We start from the raw sequence: 14,750 nt of genomic DNA on the forward strand, positions 1-14,750 counted from the left end.
GGAGCCCGGCGCGGGGCGGCGCGGGTGCGGGGCGGGCCGCGCGGCCACCTGCTCGGCCCGGCGGGGCCCGGGCGGCCGGGGGCGCGGCGGGGCGGCCGGGGGCGCGGCGGGGCGGGGCGGGGCGCGCCGCGGGGAGCCGCCCGCCCGCAGGGCCGCCGCGCCGCGAGGGTTAAGCCCGGAGCCCGGCGGGCGCGCGCGCCGATTGGAGCAAAGTTTCGGGGCGGGGCGGGGCGCGGGGGGAGCCGGGGCGCGCGGATTGGCCGGAAGTTGTGCGGGGCGGGGCGCGCGGCGGCTCGGCGCTCGCTCCGGGAGCGTTGACAAAGCCCCGCAGGGAAGGACGCCTGGCGGCGCGGCGCCCCGGGCCCCTCGCCCCGCCGCCCCGCGCCCCGGCCCCGCGCCCCGCCCCGCCGCCTGCCCTCCCGGACGGCGCGCCCCGCGCCCCAGCCCGGCCCCCAGCCGCCCGCGCCCAGGTAGCGCCGCCCCGCCCGGGCCGGGCCCGGGGGCGCGGGGGGCGGGATGCGGCGCCCCGGGCGGCGGTGACCGCGGCGCGCTGCCCTCGGGCCGGGCCCTGACCCGGCCGCGCGAGCCCCGAGGAGGCGAGCCCCGGAGGTGAGCCCCGCGGCGCGCCCGGGACCGGAGGGGGGGGTGGCCGGGCGGGGCGGGGCGCGGGGGGGGGGCGGGGGGTCGACCCGCGCGGCCGCCGCTCCTGCCCGGCCGCGGCCCCGCCCCGCCCCGCGCCCCACGTGGGCCCCCGGCGCAAGTTTGTCGGCTCATGGCGCAGGCGGTTCTCCGCGGGGCGGCGGGCGTCGCGTCCCGGGCAGGGCCGCGGCGTGCGGGGCGGCGCGGGGCGGCGGCGATTCGTGCGAACCCTTTGTCTGCTCTGATCCGCGCAGCTCCCGCGCCTCCCGCCCGGCCCGGCCCGCGCCGCGACCGCGCCCCCGCCCAGGTCGGACGGCGAGATGACGCCGCGCCCCGCGCTGCTGCTGCTGCTGCCGCCGCTGCTGCTGCCGCCGCTGCTGCTGGGGGCCCCGCCGGCCGCCGCGCGCGGTGAGTCCTGGCGCCCGCCCCGCGCCGCCCCGCCGCCCCCCCCCCCCGCGGCCCAGGTGTGCGTGCGCCTCGCCGGACCGGCCGCTCAGTCCCGCGGCCACGCGGACTCCTGCCAACACCGGGAGTGGCTGCGAGCGGCGCGGTCGGTGCGCATGGGGCCCCGGAGCCTGCGGGGCCCCCCGGCCCCCGCCGCGGCCGGCCCGGGGTCGGGACTCACCCCGTCCAGCTCCAGCCGACCCCGTCGGGGGCCGGGGGGCCCGACCCCGGGCCGGCCGCGCAGGCGCCTCGGGGACCCCGGGATGGAGGAGCATCCTGGACAGCGAGGGCCGGCCTGGACACACCTGTGGACGGCGAGGCCGGCCCGCACCGCGCTGGGGGCCCTGCCCGGGGTCCAGCCCCAGCCGAGGACACCGCGGCCGGCCGGGCCTGTGTGCCTGCGGACCTCTGCCCGCCATGTTCCAGATCGGCAGGACTCCGCGCTGGCTGCAGCCTCGGCGAGGCGGGACCTGCGGTCCGGCCACCCCTGGGTGTGCTGGCCACTCAGCACCGTCCCCTGGGGCGCCGCACCCGCCCCTGCCGCCCGCCGTGCGCACCAGGCCCCGCTTGGCCTTATATGGCCACGTTCGGGTGCTGGGTGGCGGGTGGCCGCCCAGGTGGGCCTTATGCCACCACACCCGCGCCGGCCGCCTGCCGGGACTGGCTGGCTGGAGGGTGGGGCCGTCCGGGCATAGTTGGGCTGGGCAGTGTCCTGGGCATGCGGGCACTCCGGCCACGCTGGGCGAGCCCCCTCGTTTCCTGCAGACCACAGGCTCCTCTACCCCTGCACCTGCCTGTTCTCCGGCCATATGTCCGGGGAGGCTCTGGAGGCCTCTGTGCTGCCACGGTCTCTGGCCAAAGCTTAAGACTGACTAGCGGCTGAAATGGGCGTGCAGACCCCGGATTCTTCACTGGGGGGAGCCTAGAGACCCACCAGGTCTGCCCTCGCTCCCTGCCTGTGGCTTAGAGGCCACACCTTGTGTCTGGCCCCGACTCTGCCTGAGGAGAGTGTGGCCGGCACCAGCCTGGAGTGAGCTGCCCTCCCAAGGGCAAGGGCTCCCTGGTTGGGAGAAGGTGGGGAGGAGCCCAGCCCGGATGGGAGGGTGAGCTGAAGTCATTTCTCTGGAGAGCAAGCCCAGTTTGGACCTCGGTTGAGCCGGGAACCAGGAGTGGGGTCTGGGCAGTTTTGAAAGCCATTCCCTGGGGGGCCCACAGCTCCTGCAATTCTGTGTCCCTAGATTCAGATCCTATTTTAAAAGCTGCCCTTTGCCCAAAGTTTCACAATTTTGGTGGGTCTGACTTAGATTGGTTTTTGAAGCTTGAAGAGAAGATGGGACACGACCTTCTCCATTCTACTCAGAAGGCTTAGGATGAAAGGCCTTTCGCAGACGCTGACTGCCGTGGGCTCCTGGGGTCCTGCCTCTGCTCTCTGCAGGGCAGTTCCGGGGCCACTCAAACAGCCAGCCCAGGTGATGGCTGTCCTGTCTGCTGGGTGCGGCCATGCCTGCGGGAGGAAGCACTGGTGACGGTGGCTGAGGAGGCTCCCGAGGCCTGTCCCCGCCGGCCCCGCCGGCCCCGCCGGCCCCGGTACGCGCCGGGGCTGAGGTGGATGTGTGGAGGCCAGGCTGGGTGCTGTGGGGAGGGCAGGTCAACCAGTCTCCATTCACATCTGGGCCCCCGCTCTTGGAAGGGAAAATAAATCACCATCCCCTCGTGCGGGAGGGAGCAGTGAACAAAGTCGTCTTTGCTGGGCCTAGAAGTTCTGACCGCAGACGCCTTTATCCTTTGTGCAGGAATCAATGGGCCTCCTGCTCTCAGAGTTGCCTTTCAGCCTGCCTGCCTGCCTGGCGTTATAGCCCTAACTAGAGGAAATATTGGTTTTTCCCTGGCTGAGGCCTCTGGCCTCGGCTTGCCTGGCCTTGGCTCAGTGTTTGCTGACGGTGCTGGGGCAGTGGACTGTGGCTCCTGAGACTCAGCCCCTGTAGCTGGCTACCTGCCCACCAGGCAGCCCCCTCTGCCCCCAGTGCCTCATCGGGTGACATATCCAAACAGTAGTTCTAGTGGGTGAAGGGAAAGGCACGCCTAGACCGCACAGACACCTCCTGTGCCTGCCACATGCAGTGGTCTTTGTATGTTCCTGGGCACACCCCAGGTGCCCAGTCCCGCTGCCCCCGGGTGGAGCAAGCAGACTCCTCCCAGGTGGGGCCGCAGCCCAGGACAGCTGGGGAGGAACAGAGCAGAGCGTGGGGAGGGAAGGGGGCTTGGCAGGGCCCGGCCTTTCGGGGCTAGGAGGAGAGCTGATCCTTGGAGGGCAGGAGGCAGCTATGCAGACAGGAAGCTGCTAAAATCCAAGGGTTCTAGCTTGGCAGAAAATAGGACCCCTCTCCTCAAGACTGTTTATTTCTTGAGAGATTTGTGCAAGCTGACCTGAGGCCACAGAGACAGAAATGGGGCCATTACAGTGGATGGAGAGGACCCTGCACTGCCCAGACCTGGCTGTGGGGTTGGTGGGGACCCTGCGCCGCCCAGGCCTGGCTGTGGGGTTGGTGGGGACCCTGCACTGCCCAGGCCTGGCTGTGGGGTTGGTGGTGGGACCCTGCACTGCCCAGGCCTGGCTGTGGGGTTGGTGTGGGGGGGGACCCTGCACCGCCCAGGCCTGGCTGTGGGGTTGGTGGGACCCTGCGCCGCCCAGGCCTGGCTGTGGGGTTGGTGTGGGGGGGGGACCCTGCGCCGCCCAGGCCTGGCTGTGGGGTTGGTGTGGGGACCCTGCGCCGCCCAGGCCTGGCTGTGGCGTTGGCAGTGGCATGCTGACTGGCACAGTGAGGGTCAGGTGCCCCTCACAGAATTGGTTCCTTGTCTACCACCATCTGGCAGTGCTCTGGGGCTGCACCCACCCTCCCTGAGGCGGGCCGGGCCCCAGTTCACGTGCTGGCTCCAGGGCACCGAGGACCCCGCTGTGCTTCGTGGCCTCTGGGTCTGGGAGAAGTCCGCCTAGGGCCGACAGCCTACCCCTCCACGGGCCGGTGGGCACCCTAGAGCCCCGGGGACCCCTGAGCTGTGTCCCGGTGTCTCTGGGCTCAGGGTCAGTGTCTGCCGGGGAGCAGTCCTCCCCCTGGCGTGATGAGTGGTGGGTTGGGGCTGGGGCTGAGGTGTCTTGGCATGTGGAGGTCTGCGTTCCCGGGCCCCAGGCAGCCCTCGCTGCCGCGGGGGTATACGGGGCTCCTTCCAGGGTGGGGGCCCTGTCTGGTGACACTGCCTGCCATGTGTGGCCTCTGTGGCACTGTGTGGAGCCAGCTGTCCACAGAGGTGTGTGCGTGTGTGTGCACGCGCACGTACACGTGCGTGCACCTATGAGGGCTGGGCTTTAGGGATGAGAGAGCCAGGCCCCCACATCGGGTGGGCGTTTGGGTCTTAGGATGGCCCCTGAGCCCTCCCTTCAGACCCCCATTCCTGGCCTTGCCTCCTGGAGGAAAGGGGGCTGGCTTTGGGGTCTATAGGGGCTGGCTTTGGGGTCTGTGGGGGGCTGGCTTTGGGGTCTGTGGGGGGCTGGCTTTGAGGTCTGTGGGGGGCTGGCTTTGGGGTATAAGGGGGGCTGGCTTTGGGGTCTAGGGGGGCTGGCTTTGGGGTCTATAGGGGCTGGCTTTGGGGTCTGTGGGGGGCTGGCTTTGGGGTCTGTGGGGGGCTGGCTTTGGGGTCTATAGGGGCTGGCTTTGGGGTCTTTGGGGGGCTGGCTTTGAGGCCTTTGGGGGGCTGGCTTTGGGGTCTGTGGGGGGATTTCTCACCCCTGAATGGGGCTCCAGGCGGGCTTGGCACTGGCATGTAGCTGGCTGCTATCACTGGCTCAAGCCCTCCTTAAAATCAGGGTCTGGTCACTACCTTGGCCATTGGCATTGCCAGCCACACAAAGCGCAGCCTGTGGACTCCACTTCGATCGGCCCCAATAAGGGGCCATGCGCAGGGGTCCAGCAGGCCAGCTGTGCCTGCCCTTCCCCACACGGTGCCAGTCTGGGGCTTGAACTCAGAGTGAGGTACTGACCCTGAGGTTTTTTTGTCCAGTGCTAGCTAGCGCTGTAACCACTTGAACCTCAAGGCTACTTCTGGCTTTTTGATAGTTAATTAGAGATAAGCACGTGGACTTCCCTGTTCGAACTGGCTTTGAACGGTGGTCTCAGCCTTCCAAGCAGCTAGGATTACAGGCGTGAGCCACTGGTGCCCATCCCAGCCTTCCCTCAGAACCTCTCAGTACAACTCTTCACTTTTCTCGTGTGATGGGGGAGTGGTCCAAGCCGGGAGCTCCTAGTAGCCACCCCACCCCATAGCCAGGCCCATACCTGTCAGAGATTCTCTCCAAGCCAGAAATTCCCGAAACTATGCAGTTCACCAAATTGAGTCTAACTGGCCCTGAGCTGGCCTTGTGGCTCTTGTGCGTGTAGCTGGCCCTGAGCTGGCCTTGTGGCTCTTGTGCGTGTAGCTGGCCTGAGCTGGCCTTGTGGCTCTTGTGTGTAGCTGGCCTGAGCTGGCCTTGTGGCTCTTGTGCGTGTAGCTGGCCTGAGCTGGCCTTGTGACTCTTGTGTGTGTAGCTGGCCTGAGCTGGCCTTGTGGCTCTTGTGCATGTAGCTGGCCTGAGCTGGCCTTGTGGCTCTTGTGTGTAGCTGGCCCTGAGCTGGCCTTGTGGCTCTTGTGCGTGTAGCTGGCCTGAGCTGGCCTTGTGGCTCTTGTGCGTGTAGCTGGCCTGAGCTGGCCTTGTGGCTCTTGTGCATGTAGCTGGCCTGAGCTGGCCTTGTGGCTCTTGTGCGTGTAGCTGGCCTGAGCTGGCCTTGTGGCTCTTGTGTGTGTAGCTGGCCTTGTGGCTCTTGTGTGTGTAGCTGGCCCTGAGCTGGCCTTGTGACTCTTGTGTGTGTAGCTGGCCCTGAGCTGGCCTTGTGGCTCTTGTGCGTGTAGCTGGCCTGAGCTGGCCTTGTGGCTCTTGTGTGTAGCTGGCCCTGAGCTGGCCTTGTGACTCTTGTGTGTGTAGCTGGCCTGAGCTGGCCTTGTGGCTCTTGGGTGTAGCTGGCCTGAACTGGCCTTGTGGCTCTTGTGTGTAGCTGGCCTGAGCTGGCCTTGTGGCTCTTGTGTGTAGCTGGCCTGAGCTGGCCTTGTGGCTCTTGTGTGTGTAGCTGGCCTGAGCTGGCCTTGTGGCTCTTGTGTGTAGCTGGCCTGAGCTGGCCTTGTGGCTCTTGTGCGTGTAGCTGGCCCTGAGCTGGCCTTGTGGCTCTTGTGTGTAGCTGGCCTGAGCTGGCCTTGTGGCTCTTGCGTGTAGCTGGCCTGAGCTGGCCTTGTGGCTCTTGTGTGTGTAGCTGGCCTGAGCTGGCCTTGTGGCTCTTGTGTGTAGCTGGCCTGAGCTGGCCATGTGGCTCTTGTGTGTAGCTGGCCTGAGCTGGCCATGTGACTCTTGTACGTGTAGCTGGCCCTGAGCTGGCCTTGTGGCTCTTGTGTGTAGCTGGCCTGAGCTGGCCTTGTGGCTCTTGCGTGTAGCTGGCCTGAGCTGGCCTTGTGGCTCTTGTGTGTAGCTGGCCTGAGCTGGCCTTGTGGCTCCCCAGTCCTTTCTCACTGTGGCCACACTTGGACCAGCCCCTCTGGGAAGAGAGCTCAAGGTCAGTGTGGCAGGGCAGGGCATGGTCATTCCAAGGCCACACACCCCGGCTACCAGCCGGTCCCATTCTTAGGACTTAACCCTGGGTGCCTCCCTCTGTGGCTCCCAGCCGGCCTGGACCCTGGTGCCGCGGCCACCCCTTTGCAGGGGAGAGGGTTCCTAGACTCCATGGGCCTTCTCTCTGGAGCCTGCACGTCCTCTCCCCTAGTTAGGCATTCAGACAGAGCTGCCGGGGCTTTGTGGACTGTGTGGAAGCCGCTGGGTCCCGTGCATCTCTGTGTGGGCCTGGGGTCTCGGTCCTGAGCACTGCAGGGCTCCAGGAAGGGGAGGGAGTCTCCTGGCCTGTGTCCTGGCCTTCGCCTCCTGCAGCCACGGGCGTTGCACGCGCTGACTCTCGGCCTCCCTGAGTTGAGGGTGGTGATGGCAGCCTTGCCCCGGGTACTGTCCTGGAGCCTCTGCACCCCAGAGGCATGAGAACACACTCCAGCTTCCCTTCCCCACCCCACACCTCATCTGCACCTCACCGGAGCTGGACTTGGTCAGGGCTGGGGCTTGCTGGGCTGGGGGTGGGCAGGGGTCTTCAGCAGGCCCCATCTCCTGCCCAACGTTGTCTCCATTCCTTGCTTGTTTTCCTCTGAGGTGGGGTGGAGGGCAGCTAATCCGCCTCCTGCCTGGGCCTCACGTTTTGCCTCGGTCTCCTCTCTGGCTGAGTGGGTTGGACGTCTGTCCAGGTGTAACAATGGGGACTTGTATTTTTCTGAGCTAAATATAGAGCAGCAGCAGCCACGCTGTAGCTGATGTTCCCAGAAGCCTTGGGGGCCTGAACTTCCTACTGGGGCTCTGCCTTGGCCTTTCCCGGAGGCCTGGGGGCCGGGGGCCAGACAGCCAGTGGGGTGCTACGGACCCTGAGGGGGAAGGCTGGCCGGATAAGGCCAGCTCCACCGTCTGGGCCGCCAGCCTGGGCCCCACAGTGTGTGGAGCAGGCCATCTGGCCCTCCTGCTGGGAAGTGACCGTGTACGGGGCTCCTGCCTCCCAGTGTGCCCCACACCCAGGCTTCCCTTCCTCGGGGTTGGGACAGGGAGGAGGCTGGGGTACCGAGGCTGGGCTCGTCTGGTGCCGGTACTGGGCTAGCGTGGCCCTTACGCGGCCTCCAGTTACGTCCCTCCGAGACTGTTTGGGCAGCTGCGTGTGCAATATGTGTGCGAACCTGAACCTATATGTGCTAGCATGTGTGGAGAGGTCTGCCCAGGGGGTCCAGGCACCAGGCTGGCCACAGGGGCCACTCCCAAGGTGTCCTGTGGCCCGGGAGGCCTCCAGTGGTGGAATTTCAGACAGTGACAGGTGGTGGGCAGAGTTTGCCTGGGAATACTACAGCGGGACCCTGGGGGACAGCAAGGGTGTCGGGAGCCCCTGCTCCGAGCCTGGGACTGCGCCGGGCCTGGCCGGCCGCCTGGGTGGTCCACCGAGGGAGCACATCTCAGGGAACCGGTGGGTGGGAAGCTCCCTGCTCACCTCTCTCTCCCTCCCTTACTGGGGAGGCAGGTGGGCAGGGGCTGCTGGCACTGGCCTGTGGCTTGGGGAGGGTTTTGTGTGGAGTGGGAGACGCGTGTCTCTGGAGTCCACTAGGCCACCCTTGGCTGGCGGCCCCCGGCCCCTGACATGGGCTGGGCTCGAAGAGACGTGATTTGGGCCTTGGGAGGCGAGAACAGCCCTGAGACCCGAGGATGTCCGTGGCGTCTAGGCCGGGCCGCGGGGCAGCAGCATGGCCAGCATAATTGCCCACCGAGGAAGCGCCAGCTGGTTGTGGAAAGTACGTGTGCAGGCATTGCCGGGCGGTGGCTCTGTGGAGCCCCTCAGGTCCGCCATACCTGGGTCCTCCCGCCCAACAGCAGGCTACCTCTGCGGGCAGCCAGGGGCCAGGGTGACCGCCACGCTCCATCCCAGCCCCTCTGCCCAGGCCCAGCTGGGGCCCGGGCTGGGGCTGGATGGGTGTTGACGCGGGTGGAGTGGTTCCCAGCCCGTGCAGGGCCTGGTGCAGCATGGCTTGCCCCTTGAGGCCCCGAGTGAGCATGTGAGGACCAGCCAGGAGCCTGCCCACACCCCTGCCCCAGCCCCAGCCTCATCTGGGGCCCCGCCCACACCCCAGCCCCAGCCTCATCTGGAGCCCCGCCCACACCCCAGCCCCAGCCTCATCTGGAGCCCCGCCCACACCCCTGCCCCAGCCTCATCTGGAGCCCCGCCCACACCCCAGCCTCATCTGGAGCCCCGCCCACACCCCTGCCCCAGCCTCATCTGGAGCCCCTCCCACACCCCAGCCTCATCTGGAGCCCCGCCCACACCCCTGCCCCAGCCTCATCTGGAGCCCCTCCCACACCCCAGCCCCAGCCTCATCTGGAGCCCCGCCCACACCCCAGCCCCAGCCTCATCTGGAGCCCCGCCCACACCCCTGCCCCAGCCTCATCTGGAGCCCCGCCCACACCCCTGCCCCAGCCTCATCTGGAGCCCCGCCCACACCCCTGCCCCAGCCTCATCTGGAGCCCCGCCCACACCCCAGCCTCATCTGGAGCCCCGCCCACACCCCTGCCCCAGCCTCATCTGGAGCCCCGCCCACACCCCTGCCCCAGCCTCATCTGGAGCCCTGCCCACACCCCTGCCCCAGCCTCATCTGGGGCCCCGCCCACACCCCAGCCTCATCTGGAGCCCCGCCCACACCCCAGCCCCACCCTTATCTGGAGCCCCGCCCACACCCCTGCCCCAGCCTCATCTGGAGCCCCGCCCACACCCCTGCCCCAGCCTCATCTGGAGCCCCGCCCACACCCCTGCCCCAGCCTCATCTGGAGCCCCGCCCACACCCCTGCCCCAGCCTCATCTGGAGCCCCGCCCACACCCCAGCCTCATCTGGAGCCCCGCCCACACCCCAGCCCCAGCCTCATCTGGAGCCCCGCCCACACCCCAGCCCCAGCCTCATCTGGAGCCCCTCCCACACCCCAGCCCCAGCCTCATCTGGAGCCCCGCCCACACCCCTGCCCCAGCCTCATCTGGAGCCCCGCCCACACCCCAGCCCCAGCCTCATCTGGAGCCCCGCCCACACCCCTGCCTCATCTGGAGCCCCGCCCACACCCCTGCCCCAGCCTCATCTGGAGCCCCGCCCACACCCCTGCCCCAGCCTCATCTGGAGCCCCGCCCACACCCCAGCCTCATCTGGAGCCCCGCCCACACCCCAGCCCCAGCCTCATCTGGGGCCCCGCCCACACCCCTGCCCCAGCCTCATCTGGGGCCCCGCCCATACCCCAGCCTCATCTGGAGCCCCGCCCACACCCCAGCCCCAGCCTCATCTGCTCCCTCAGGAGACGGCCCTGTTTTTCTTGATTCACACTTCCCCAAGGACTGTCCAGCCAGACTGTGTCCAGAGCCCTCTGGGCAAGTCCTCACCGTCCTCGGCAAGGTGGCCGCTAATGCTGCGGGCCGCCCACCCTGGGAATCCCCTGCAGGGTGGGCTCTGCGGCCGACCTGGCCTCCCTGGCCTCCCTGGGTCACTTTCCTGGTGAGGCCCAGGCCTTCCCCCACCTGACTGAACCTCGTATCTCTGCAGGCCCCCCAAGAATGGCAGACAAGGTGGCCCCGCGGCAGGTGGCCCGGCTGGGCCGCACGGTGCGGCTTCAGTGCCCGGTGGAGGGAGACCCGCCACCGCTGACCATGTGGACCAAGGATGGCCGCACCATCCACAGCGGCTGGAGCCGCTTCCGCGTGCTGCCCCAGGGGCTGAAAGTGAAGGAGGTGGAGGCTGAGGACGCGGGCGTGTACGTGTGCAAGGCCACCAATGGTTTTGGCAGCCTCAGCGTCAACTACACCCTCATCGTGATGGGTCAGTCGGTTCACAGCCAGGGCCCTGGCCGGGCCAGGGTTGGGCTTGAGTGGAGTGGGAGGTGTGGGGGTGGGTGGAGGGGCGGTAGGTGCACCTGGGGACTCTGCCTGGGGACAAGCGTCAGCGCAGCCCAGGACCACGAGCCTCCGTGCGCGGCTCAGCTGCTGGCCTGCTGCTCCCTTCAGCCTGCGACGGGCTCAGGCGCCCTGCCTCACCCCTTCCCTCCAGACGAGGCCCCAGGCAGCCAGGCCTCTGCCCCCCAGGCCCCGGCTTGGCTCTCCTTCCCCTGGGCAGCAGGGAGGCTCTAGGTGGTGGTCCCACTGAAGGGCAGAGCTGGCAGCGCAGCCTTGGTGTCGGCCCTGACTTTGAGGCTCAGGTTTCAAAGTTCAGAGGAGCTGCTGGGAAGCGAACGGCCTTTCTGTTCTCATCTACGCAGGAGGCCCGGGCACTGGGCACAGACAGGTGTCGTGGTGACGCAGCCTCCCCGCGCGGTACCAGACGTGGCCCACCCTCCTCCCTGGACCCCTGGTGTGGCCCTGGGCCAAGCCGGGCCGTTCCACAGGGGAGGTCGGCCTGGCCCTTGGTCCCCGGCCCAGCCCAGCGCAGGGGACATTCCTCAGAGTGCCCCACCCCCTTCCCCCTGCACCATCCAAATACAGACCCCTCTGGGTTGTGGAATGGGAACACTGCAGCTCCCCGCCCCATGTCCTTTCAAAGGGGACGAGGACTGGGTGGTATGCAAGCCATGTCTGCACCAGGCCCTCGGGCCCTTGATGTGGGCTAGGGTTACCGCAGCTGCCGGCCGGCCCGGCCCCCTCCCCTCTGGGGTCCTTCAGACCCCGGAGCCGGGGCGGTGAGGCGGCCCTCAGTCCACCCGAGCCTGTCAGGGTCACCTGCACGGGGGAGGGCTGGCAGGAGGCCTGGTTCAGCTGGTCTGGCGGTGGGGCTGGGCCCTCTGTGCTATGGCTGCTCCAACTGGGGACACACCGGGGTCTGGCAAGGCCTCTCTGTGTCCTCACCCACTGCCTCCGCTCTCTGCAGATGATGTGAGTTCAGGGAAGGAGAACCTGGGGTCTGGGAGCACCTCGGGGGGTCAGGAGGACCCAGCCAGCCAGCAATGGGGTGAGCATGGGCAAGGGAGCCCTGTCTGTCCGGGACGGGGGGGGGAGGGGAGGGGAGGGGCCCTGTCTGTCCGGGATGGGTGGTGGCCATCCCCCGGCCCTCCCCTGACCCTTTCTTACTGACCTCGGCACTGCCTTGCTCCACAGCACGGCCCCGCTTCACGCAGCCCTCCAAGATGAGGCGCCGGGTGATCGCCCGGCCTGTGGGCAGCTCCGTGCGGCTCAAGTGTGTGGCCAGCGGGCACCCTCGCCCTGACATCATGTGGATGAAGGATGACCAGGCCTTGACACGGCCGGAGGCCAGCGAGCACAGGAAGAGGAAATGGACGCTGAGTCTGAAGAACCTGCGGCCAGAGGACAGCGGCAAATACACGTGCCGCGTGTCCAACAGGGTGGGCGCCATCAACGCCACGTACAAGGTGGACGTGATCCGTGAGTAGCAGGGGCCGGGGCCAGGGTCAGGCGGTGGGGCTGGGGCCGGGGCCGGGAGGTGGGGCCCGGTGGGGCCGGGGCCAGGAGGTGGGACCCGGTGGGGCTGGGGCCGGGGCCGGGGCCTGGAGGTGGGACCCGGTGGGGCCGGGGCCGGGAGGTGGGGCCCGGTGGGGCTGGGGCTGGGGCCGGGGCCGGGAGGTGGGACCCGGTGGGGCCGGGGCCGGGAGGTGGGACCCGGTGGGGCTGGGGCCGGGGCCGGGAGGTGGGGCCCGGTGGGGCCGGGGCCGGGAGGTGGGACCCGGTGGGGCTGGGGCCGGGGCCTGGGCCGGGAGGTGGGGCCCGTGGGGCCAGAAGCCATCCAACCTGCTGTCCCTGCCCTAGAGCGAACCCGCTCGAAGCCCGTGCTCACGGGCTCACACCCCGTGAACACCACGGTGGACTTTGGAGGGACCGCGTCCTTCCAGTGCAAGGTGCGCAGCGACGTGAAGCCCGTGGTCCAGTGGCTGAAGCGGGTGGAGTACGGCGCCGAGGGCCGCCACAATGCCACCATCGACGTGGGTGGCCAGAGGTTCGTGGTGCTGCCCACGGGCGATGTGTGGTCTCGGCCGGATGGCTCCTACCTCAACAAGCTGCTCATCTCGCGCGCGCGCCAGGACGACGCGGGCATGTACATCTGCCTGGGCGCCAACACCATGGGCTACAGCTTCCGCAGTGCCTTCCTCACCGTGCTGCCAGGTGTGCGGCCCCGGGGGGACGGCGGCAGAGGGCCCAGGGCGCTCTCTGCGAGAGCCAGTCCTGTCTGTCTGCAGCACCTCCTCACACTCCCCGTCCTCTCCCACAGACCCCAAGCCGCCAGGGCCGCCGGTGGCCCCTTCGTCCTCGGCCACAAGCCTGCCGTGGCCTGTGGTCATTGGCATCCCAGCTGGAGCGGTCTTCATCTTGGGGACTGTGTTGCTCTGGCTTTGCCAAGCCAAGAAGAAGCCATGTGCGCCGGCACCTGCACCCCCAGTGCCGGGGCCCCGCCTCCCGGGGACGGCCCGGGACCGCGCGGGTGACAAGGACCTGCCCGCACTGGCCGTGGGCCTGTGTGAGGAACACGGACCCCCTGCCGCCCCCCAGCACCTGCTGGGCTCAGGCCCAGTTGCGGGTCCCAAGCTGTACCCCAAGCTGTACACAGATGTGCACACACACACACACATGCACTCACACACCCACTCCCACGTGGAGGGCAAGGTCCACCAGCACCAGCACGTCCACTATCAGTGCTAGACAGCTGCCGTCTCCCCGGACACTGTGTGCCTCGAGGGCTGTGTGGATCCCGGGGTGAGAGACAGGCATCAGGAAGGGAGGGAAGCACACATAGTTGCCCATATGGATGGACATACTGCCAAGCGTGCACACACACACACACACACATACACATACACGCACACACACACTGAGAGCCGTTGGGAAGATTTGACTCGTGACTGCAGTGACATGTAGCGATGTGCTAGTTGAAGGAACCTTCCAGACCCGTGAGGAGGAAGTCAGGGTGGTCACCCAGCTGCCCTGTGTCCCTGCCCAGCCTTGTGACCGTGCCAGCCCTCTACCAGCATCCTCGGGTGCAGTCAGGAAGCTAGCCCCGGGAGGCTGTAGCCACCAGAAGGGACCCTCCCGTCCTCCTGCTATTTATATTTAAGAAATGAAGATAATATTAATGATGGAAGGAAGGCTGGGCTGCGAGGACTCTGGCCCGTCCTGGGGTGCGGGACCTGGCGCAGGGCCAGGTACCCGCACCCCATGCCCACAGCAGCCCCAGCCTCTGTAATTTTATAGAGTTTGAGCTGAAGCCTCGTATATTTAATTTATTTTGTTAAACAAGAAAGTGCATCTTTTTCCTCATTATGATGTTTCTACTTGGGTTTGGCCTGTGAACGGTTGGTTCACCTGTGTGCTGATGTGTGCTTGCCTGTGTGGACGTGTGTGTGGACATGTGTGTGCTCACTTGTGGATATGTGTGCCTGCCTGACTGCGTGCACATGTGTGCTGGTGTGTGCCCGCCTGTGTGTGCATGGACATGTGTGTGCTTACCTGCATGCACGTGTGTGCTGATGTGTGACGTGTGTGCCTGCCTGACTGTGTGCACGTGTGTGCTGATGTGTGATGTGTGTGCTTGCTTGACTGCATGCATGTGTGTGTGCTCACCTTTGTGCACGTGTGTGCTGGTGTGTGATGTGTGTGCCTGCCTGACTGCACGTGTGTGCTGATGTGTGGCACGTGTGTGCTGTGTGATGTGTGTGCCTGCCTGACCGTGCACGTGTGTGCTGATGTGTGATGTGTGTGCCTGCCTGACCGTGCACGTGTGTGCTGATGTGTGATGTGTGTGCCCGCCTGACTGCGTGCACGTGTGTGCTGATGTGTGATGTGTGTGTGGACGTGTGTGCTCACCTGTGTGCACCTGCCTGATTGTGTGCACGTGTGTGCTGTGTGACGTGTGTGCCTGCCTGACCATGCACATGTGTGCTGGTGTGTGATGTGTGTGCCTGCCTGACCGTGCACGTGTGTGCTGGTGTGTGATGTGTGTACGTGCACGTGTGTATGCTCACCTGCGTGCACGTGTGTGCTGGTGATGTG

General features: G+C 67.2%; 1 protein-coding gene across 1 annotated transcript; it reads left to right on the plus strand.

The window, feature by feature from the left end:
- The first annotated feature begins 591 nt into the window (after positions 1 to 591).
- Positions 592 to 13,496, plus strand: Fgfrl1 (fibroblast growth factor receptor like 1). Its single transcript, XM_070021651.1, has 7 exons — positions 592 to 609; positions 894 to 1,047; positions 10,309 to 10,581; positions 11,623 to 11,703; positions 11,850 to 12,134; positions 12,516 to 12,869; positions 12,976 to 13,496. Exons 2-7 carry the CDS (start codon positions 960 to 962, stop codon positions 13,401 to 13,403), a joined length of 1,509 nt encoding a protein of 502 aa, XP_069877752.1. The 5' UTR covers positions 592 to 609; positions 894 to 959; the 3' UTR covers positions 13,404 to 13,496.
- The last annotated feature ends 1,254 nt before the right edge of the window (positions 13,497 to 14,750 follow it).

The sequence above is a fragment of the Dipodomys merriami genome, unplaced genomic scaffold (genome assembly GCF_024711535.1).
Source record: "Dipodomys merriami isolate MVZ:Mamm:240054 unplaced genomic scaffold, mDipMer1.0.p SCAF_143, whole genome shotgun sequence".
Classification (NCBI taxonomy): Eukaryota; Metazoa; Chordata; class Mammalia; order Rodentia; family Heteromyidae; genus Dipodomys; species Dipodomys merriami.

Coding starts and splice junctions, on each gene's coding strand:
- Fgfrl1 (XM_070021651.1), top strand. CDS start 960: ATGACGCCGCGCCCCGCGCTGCTGCTGCTGCTGCCGCCGCTGCTGCTG. Junction 11,704..11,849: donor CCCAGCCAGCCAGCAATGGG/GTGAGCATGGGC, acceptor CTTGCTCCACAG/CACGGCCCCGCTTCACGCAG. Junction 12,870..12,975: donor CTTCCTCACCGTGCTGCCAG/GTGTGCGGCCCC, acceptor CCTCTCCCACAG/ACCCCAAGCCGCCAGGGCCG.